Below are 9,291 nucleotides of genomic sequence, written 5' to 3'. Positions count from 1 at the left end.
GCATACTAGAAGAACCTTATTCTTCTATCTACAGGGTCACTACCAACCCTTATGTTCACATGACAAAGAATTCGTACTTCTTCATCAAGGAACAGAGCATACTAGAAGAAACTTACCTTCTTCTGTATACAGGGTCACTACCAACCCTTATGTTCACATGAGAAAGAATTCGTACTTCTTCATCCAGGAACATAGCATACTAGAAGAACCTTATTCTTCTATCTACAGGGTCAGTACCAACCCTTATGTTCACATGAGAAAGAATTCGTACTTCTTCATCCAGGAACATAGCATACTAGAAGAACCTTATTCTTCTATCTACAGGGTCACTACCAACCCTTATGTTCACATGAGAAAGAATTCGTACTTCTTCATCAAGGAACATAGCATACTAGAAGAACCTTATTCTTCTATCTACAGGGTCACTACCAATCCTTATGTTCACATGAGAAAGAATTCGTACTTCTTCATCCAGGAACATAGCATACTAGAAGAACCTTATTCTTCTATCTACAGGGTCAGTACCAACCCTTATGTTCACATGAGAAAGAATTCGTACTTCTTCATCAAGGAACATAGCATACTAGAAGAACCTTATTCTTCTATCTACAGGGTCACTACCAACCCTTATGTTCACATGAGAAAGAATTCGTACTTCTTCATCCAGGAACATAGCATACTAGAAGAACCTTAGCTTCTTCTATGTACAGGGTCAGTACCAACCCTTATGTTCACATGAGAAAGAATTCGTACTCCTTCATCAAGGAACATAGCATACTAGAAGAACCTTAGCTTCTTCTATATACAGGGCCAGTACCAACCCTTATGTTCACATGAGAAAGAATTCGTACTCCTTCATCAAGGAACATAACATACAAGAAGAAACTTACCTTCTCCTATATATGGGGTCAGTACCAACCCTTATGTTCACATGAGAAAGAATTTGTACTCCTTCATCAAGGAACATAACATACAAGAAGAAACTTACCTTCTCCTATATATGGGGTCAGTACCAACCCTTATGTTCACATGAGAAAGAATTTGTACTTCTTCATCAAGGAACATAGCATACTAGAAGAACCTTAGCTTCTTCTATATACAGGGCCAGTACCAACCCTTATGTTCACATGAGAAAGAATTCGTACTCCTTCATCAAGGAACATAACATACAAGAAGAAACTTACCTTCTCCTATATATGGGGTCAGTACCAACCCTTATGTTCACATGAGAAAGAATTTGTACTTCTTCATCAAGGAACATAGCATACTAGAAGAACCTTAGCTTCTTCTATATACAGGGCCAGTACCAACCCTTATGTTCACATGAGAAAGAATTCGTACTCCTTCATCAAGGAACATAACATACAAGAAGAAACTTACCTTCTCCTATATATGGGGTCAGTACCAACCCTTATGTTCACATGAGAAAGAATTTGTACTTCTTCATCAAGGAACATAGCATACTAGAAGAACCTTAGCTTCTTCTATATACAGGGTCAGTACCAACCCTTATGTTCACATGAGAAAGAATTCGTACTTCTTCATCAAGGAACATAGCATACTAGAAGAACCTTATTCTTCTATCTACAGGGTCAGTACCAACCCTTATGTTCACATGAGAAAGAATTTGTACTTCTTCATCAAGGGACATAGCATACTAGAAGAAACTTACCTTCTTCTATATACAGGGTCAGTACCAACCCTTATGTTCACATGAGAAAGAATTCGTACTTCTTCATCAAGGAACATAGCATACTAGAAGAAACTTACCTTATTCTGTATACAGGGTCAGTACCAACCCTTGTGTTCCCATGAGAAAGAATTTGTACTTCTTCATCAAAGAACATAGCATACTAGAAGAAACTTAGCTTCTTCTGTATACAGGGTCAGTACCTACCTTATGTTCCTATGAGAAAGAATTTGTACTTCTTCATCAAGGAACATAGCATACAAGAAGAAACTTACCTTCTTCTGTATACAGGGTCAGTACCAACCCTTGTGTTCTCATGAGAAAGAATTTGTACTTCTTAATCAAGGAACATAGCATACAAGAAGAAACTTACCTTCTTCTGTATACAGGGTCAGTACCAACCCTTGTGTTCCCATGAGAAAGAATTTGTACTTTTTAATCAAGGAACATAGCATACAAGAAGAAACTTACCTTCTTCTGTATACAGGGTCAGTACCAACCCTTGTGTTCCCATGAGAAAGAATTTGTACTTCTTCATCAAGGAACATAGCATACAAGAAGAAACTTACCTTCCTCTGTATACAGGGTCAGTACCAACCCTTATGTTCACATGAGAAAGAATTTGTACTTCTTAATCAAGGAACATAGTATACTAGAAGAAACTTACCTTCTTCTATATAAGGGGTCAGTACCAACCCTTATGTTCACATGAGAAAGAATTTGTACTTCTTCATCAAGGAACATAGCATACAAGAAGAAACTTACCTTCTTCTATATAAGGGGTTAGTACCAACCCTTATGTTCACATGAGAAAGAATTTGTACTTCTTCATCAAGGAACATAGCATACAAGAAGAAACTTACCTTCTTCTATATAAGGGGTCAGTACCAAACCTTATGTTCACATGAGAAAGAATTTTTACTTTTTAATCAAGGAACATAGCATACAAGAAGAAACTTACCTGCTTCTGTATACAGGGTCAGTACCAACCCTTGTGTTCCCATGAGAAAGAATTTGTACTTCTTAATCAAGGAACATAGTATACTAGAAAAAACTTACCTTCTGTATACAGGGTCAGTACCAACCCTTGTGTTCCCATGAGAAAGAATTTGTACTTCTTAATCAAGGAACATAGCATACAAGAAGAAACTTACCTTCTTCTATATAAGGGGTCAGTACCAACCCTTATGTTCACATGAGAAAGAATTTGTACTTCTTCATCAAGGAACATAGCATACAAGAAGAAACTTACCTTCTTCTATATAAGGGGTCAGTACCAATCCTTATGTTCACATGAGAAAGAATTTGTACTTCTTCATCAAGGAACATAGCATACAAGAAGAACTTTACCTTCTTCTATAAAAGGGGTCAGTACCAACCCTTATGTTCACATGAGAAAGAATTTGTACTTCTTCATCAAGGAACATAGTATACTAGAAGAAACTTACCTTCTTCTATATAAGGGGTCAGTACCAACCCTTATGTTCACATGAGAAAGAATTTGTACTTCTTCATCAAGGAACATAGCATACAAGAAGAAACTTACCTTCTTCTGTATACAGGGTCAGTACCAACCCTTGTGTTCCCATGAGAAAGAATTTGTACTTCTTCATCAAGGAACATAGCATACAAGAAGAAACTTACCTTCTTCTATATAAGGGGTCAGTACCAACCCTTATGTTCACATGAGAAAGAATTTGTACTTCTTCATCAAGGAACATAGCATACAAGAAGAAACTTACCTTCTTCTGTATACAGGGTCAGTACCAACCCTTGTGTTCCCATGAGAAAGAATTTGTACTTCTTAATCAAGGAACATAGCATACAAGAAGAAACTTACCTTCTTCTATATAAGGGGTCAGTACCAACCCTTATGTTCACATGAGAAAGAATTTGTACTTTTTAATCAAGGAACATAGCATACAAGAGGAAACTTACCTTCTTCTATATAAGGGGTCAGTACCAACCCTTATGTTCACATGAGAAAGAATTTGTACTTCTTCATCAAGGAACATAGCATACAAGAAGAAACTTACCTTCTTCTATATAAGGGGTCAGTACCAACCCTTATGTTCACATGAGAAAGAATTTGTACTTCTTCATCAAGGAACATAGCATACAAGAAGAAACTTACCTTCTTCTATATAAGGGGTCAGTACCAACCCTTATGTTCACATGAGAAAGAATTTCTACTTCTTCATCAAGGAACATAGCATACAAGAAGAAACTTACCTTCTTCTATATAAGGGGTCAGTACCAACCCTTATGTTCACATGAGAAAGAATTTGTACTTCTTCATCAAGGAACATAGCATACAAGAAGAAACTTACCTTCTTCTATATAAGGGGTCAGTACCAACCCTTATGTTCACATGAGAAAGAATTTCTACTTCTTCATCAAGGAACATAGCATACAAGAAGAAACTTACCTTCTTCTATATAAGGGGTCAGTACCAACCCTTATGTTCACATGAGAAAGAATTTCTACTTCTTCATCAAGGAACATAGCATACAAGAAGAAACTTACCTTCTTCTATATAAGGGGTCAGTACCAACCCTTATGTTCACATGAGAAAGAATTTGTACTTCTTCATCAAGGAACATAGCATACAAGAAGAAACTTACCTTCTTCTATATAAGGGGTCAGTACCAACCCTTATGTTCACATGAGAAAAAATTTGTACTTCTTCATCAAGGAACATAGCATACAAGAAGAAACTTACCTTCTTCTATATAAGGGGTCAGTACCAACCCTTATGTTCACATGAGAAAGAATTTGTACTTCTTCATCAAGGAACATAGCATACAAGAAGAAACTTACCTTCTTCTGTATACAGGGTCAGTACCAACCCTTGTGTTCCCATGAGAAAGAATTTGTACTTCTTAATCAAGGAACATAGTATACTAGAAGAAACTTACCTTCTTCTATATAAGGGGTCAGTACCAACCCTTATGTTCACATGAGAAAGAATTTGTACTTCTTCATCAAGGAACATAGCATACAAGAAGAAACTTACCTTCTTCTATATAAGGGGTCAGTACCAACCCTTATGTTCACATGAGAAAGAATTTGTACTTCTTCATCAAGGAACATCGCATACAAGAAGAAACTTACCTTCTTCTATATAAGGGGTCAGTACCAACCCTTATGTTCACATGAGAAAGAATTTGTACTTCTTCATCAAGGAACATAGCATACAAGAAGAAACTTACCTTCTTCTGTATACAGGGTCAGTACCAACCCTTGTGTTCCCATGAGAAAGAATTTGTACTTCTTAATCAAGGAACATAGTATACTAAAAGTAACTTACCTTCTTCTATATAAGGGGTTAGTACCAACCCTTATGTTCCCATGAGAAAGAATTTGTACTTCTTCATCAAGGAACATAGCATACAAGAAGAAACTTACCTTCTTCTATATACAGGGTTAGTACCAACCTTATGTTCCCATGAGAAAGGATTTGTACTTCTTCATCAAGGAACATAGCATACAAGAAGAAACTTACCTTTTTCTGTATACAGGGTCAGTACCAACCCTTGTGTTCCCATGAGAAAGAATTTGTACTTCTTAATCAAGGAACATAGTATACTAGAAGAAACTTTCCTTCTTCTATATAAGGGGTCAGTACCAACCCTTATGTTCACATGAGAAAAAATTTTTACTTCTTCATCAAGGAACATAGCATACTAGAAGAAACTTACCTTCTTCTATATACAGGGCCAGTACCAACCCTTGTGTTCCCATGAGAAAGAATTTGTACTTCTTAATCAAGGAACATAGCATACAAGAAGAAACTTACCTTCTTCTGTATACAGGGTCAGTACCAACCATTGTGTTCCCATGAGAAAGAATTTGCACTTCTTAATCAAGGAACATAGTATACTAGAAGAAACTTTCCTTCTTCTATATAAGGGGTCAGTACCAACCCTTATGTTCACATGAGAAAGAATTTTTACTTCTTCATCAAGGAACATAGCATACTAGAAGAAACTTACCTTCTTCTATATACAGGGTCAGTACCAACCCTTGTGTTCCCATGAGAAAGAATTTGTACTTCTTCATCAAGGAACATAGCATACTAGAAGAAACGTACCTTCTTCTATATACAGGGTTAGTACCAATCTTATGTTCCCATGAGAAAGAATTTGTACCTCTTCATCAAGGAACATAGCATAATAGAAGAAACTTAGCTTCTACATACAGGGTCAGTCTCACAACACTTACTGAATTTGATTTTCACTCCAAATAGTGAACTTGAACTGCTTTTTTTTGGCTTAATCTCCAAGAACTAGTCTGCATACTAGAAGAATCCAAGCTTCATCCCTCTGCAGAGCTGGGCTTCTAGATTATTCCCACAGAACCACCCGAAGGTTAGTATCCGAAAGAATAGATCTAGATATCCGACCATTTGTACACTTGACAAAAGTCCTGTACACCCCATCAAGGTACATGGTATACTAGAATCAGCCAGGTTTCTTCCCTCTGCAGAGCCAGCCTTTTCAAATAGTCCAAGCACCATTTAAGCTGAAGGGTTCAGCCACACATCCATCAAGGTGGGCAGTTATTCCAAACATCCCTCAAGTGAAGCAGTCAGGCTAACTGAATCTCATTTACCTCACAACAGTTACTGAATTTCATTTTCACTCCATATAATGAACTTGAACTGCTTTATTTGGCCTATTCTCATCGAGGAACATAGCATACTAGAAGAACCTCAGCTTTTATCTACATAGCCAGTACCAACACTTATGTTCACATGAGGAGTTTGTACTTCTTCATCAAAGAACAGCATACTAGAAGCAGCTCGGCTTTTTCCCTGTGTAGTGCACATCCTCTATGTTATTCCAACAGAATTGTCTCTTAGTTGTATACTAGTTGAACTTCCTCCAACTAATTTCAAAATTTTGTACAGAACCAGTTTCAATTATCCTATTTTTCTATTCTACAACGCAATCCTTTTTTTTTTCATTCTCAAATGTTTCGTTTTTTTAGATATTTTCTAATTTTAATGTAATTTAAGGAAGAATTCTCTCATTTACATTTATTATATACTTGGCCATCTTCTCCAATCATAACTCACTCGTGAAATATATTTCTGAATCCAACAAAAAATTTCTAGGCACCTTTTGAGGATATGACTGCATACTAAAAAAAGCTAAGCTTTTTCCTTCTGCAGGGCCAGTCATCTAGATTATTCCAACAGAGCAACCATAAGGTTGACATCTGGAAGAATAGATCTAGAAATCCGACCATTTGTTCACATGACAAAGGCTTGTACCACTCCATCATGGAACCGTTGCATACTAGAAGCTCAGCTTTTTTCCTCTGCAGTGCACATCCTCTAGGTTACTCCAACAGAGTTGTTTCTTAGTTGTATACCTTGAGATTTTGCTTTTTATTTCTTCTATTGAACAACATCCTTTTTACTCTTCAAAATTCTCTTCTTTGATAACCTCTTGTGAGATATTTCTAATCCTAACCAAGGCGACTTCTTTTGCGGCCCTTCTAAGATGGTTCCCCAAGTCCCGAGATTGTCCATGAAGATTGCCTTCATTTTCTGAGTTTTCTTTCAATATATTTTCAAAATACTCGATAAGGTTTTCTAATATTTCGCTTTTTATGGCCTTATATTCATTTTTCTTTTCAATTTTGTCTCCTTTGATTGCATTTTCATATAGTTCCGTAAGATCATAAACTAGGCTTCTTTTCTCAGACATTTCCTCTTGTACTATTTGTCTTATCTGGGCCAAGGCGATATCTTTAGTGGTCCTCCTAAGATGGTTTGTGAAGACGCGAGATTGTACACGAAGATCGCCTTCCTTTATGTTTCCTCGTATGACATTTTCAAAATTCTTGATATGCCTCTTTACAATTCCTTCTTCTATTACTTCATGAATAACCTTCTTTATCTTTTCTATTTTCTCATCTTTCAGAGCCTCTTCCCATCGTTGTACAAGAGCATATACTAAGCCTCTATTTTCTGGAAAGACTTCCTCCATTGCAATTCGTCTAATCCTTAAAAAGGCTCTATCTTTTGCTTCCCTCCTAAGATCAGCTATTTGTTTCCGTCCCATTATCTTTGCCATCTTAATTTTTTCATATTCATCACTACAAGCAGAATCTCCCTGTGTTCCTGGGCTATTTGCTTCTTGGTAGGTTTGAAGATCCTTTTCAATGTTCTCACTTTTCCAGACGCTTTCATTTTGTTCTAATAGTTCCTCATGTGCTCTCACTCCTTGAAGACCCTTTTTGATGGCCTGACAACATTCTGATACAACAATTCCTCGTATGATATTCTCAAAATACTGGATACGCCTTTTTACGATTCCTTCTTCTATTTTTTCAAGGTTAACCTTCTGTCTCTTATCTTTTTTCTCATCTTTCAGAGCCTCTTCCAATACTTGAATGGGGCCATTTACTTTGTCACTTTTTTGTTGTGAGATTTCTTCCTCTGCAATTTGTCTAATCCTTATTAAGGCCAAATCTTTTGCTTCTCTCCTAAGATGCTTTCTCTCATCCTGAAATTTTCCTTTAAGATCAGCTGTTTGTTTCCGTCGTATTCCATTTACCATCATAATTTCTGCATATTCATCACCTTTACTAGCAAAATCTCCTTGTGTTCCTGGGCTATTTGAATCTTGGTAGTTTTGAAGATCTTTTTCAATGTTTTCACTTTTCCAGACGTTTTCATTTTGTTCTTCTGATAACTCATCTTGTATTATTTGACTTATCCTTGCCAAGGCAATATCCTTAGCCTTCCTGTTAAGATGCTCCCTGAAGTCTGGAGATTGCCCAAGAAGATCGCCTTCACTTTCTGTTTTTTCTCTTAATATATTTTCAAAATACTCGATAGAGTTTTCTGTTTGGCTTTTTCTTGCCTCTTGATATTCATTTTTCTCTCCAATTTTGTCTCCTTTGATTGCATTTTCATATAGTTTAACAAGATCAGAAACTAGGCCTCTTTTCTCAGACGCCATTTCCTCTTGTACTATTTTTCTTAGCTGCGCCGAAGCCATATCTTTTCCTTTTTCTAATGGACTTCTTTCTTTTTTCGCCATTGTTTGCGTTTTTTCAAGTTTCCTAACCAGATCAGCAACGATTACTTCTTGTGGTTTGTGATCCTTTCGCTTAATCCTCGAGATAATTTCTTCCTCATTTTGGGATCTTTCAAATTTTTGAATTGCTACAATTCTAGCTAAGGCCACATCTTTGGCCTCCCTAATTGGATTCCTTCTCATTCTAAGAGAATTCTTATGTTTCAGTTTCCCATTACTGGTCTGTTTTGCATCGCCTTCAATCCTTTCTTCGTATTGCATAACAAGAGTCCTCACTTTTCCTTTGTTTTCTAATGGACTTCTTTCTCGTTCCGCCATTTTCCGATTTTTTTCGAAATGCTCAACCAGATTAATAACGGTTCCTATTTGGGGGTTTTCACTCTTCTGTTCAATCAAAGAGACCCTTTTTGGTTCCGTAATGGAACAATTACGGCATACACAATTAATTCCCGAATATCCTATATTGTCCTCATTAGTAATCATAACTCCATTAATAACTTTGGTATTCAAAGCCATTCCACAATAATAACAACACACATTATTACA

The 9,291-nt window shown here is 36.6% G+C and overlaps 1 protein-coding gene across 1 annotated transcript; it reads right to left on the bottom strand.

Annotated features, from left to right (window-relative positions):
* Positions 1-7,113: 7,113 nt before the first annotated feature.
* On the bottom strand, positions 7,114-9,063 carry LOC137659322 (uncharacterized protein PF3D7_1120000-like). Its single transcript, XM_068394342.1, has one exon. It carries the CDS (start codon positions 9,061-9,063, stop codon positions 7,114-7,116), a length of 1,950 nt encoding a protein of 649 aa, XP_068250443.1.
* Between the last annotated feature and the right edge of the window lie 228 nt (positions 9,064-9,291).

Source organism: Palaemon carinicauda, chromosome 19 (assembly GCF_036898095.1).
Source record: "Palaemon carinicauda isolate YSFRI2023 chromosome 19, ASM3689809v2, whole genome shotgun sequence".
Taxonomy (NCBI): domain Eukaryota; kingdom Metazoa; phylum Arthropoda; class Malacostraca; order Decapoda; family Palaemonidae; genus Palaemon; species Palaemon carinicauda.
The sequence above is the reverse complement of the archived record's forward strand: the minus strand, read 5'-3'. Positions and strand labels throughout refer to the sequence as shown.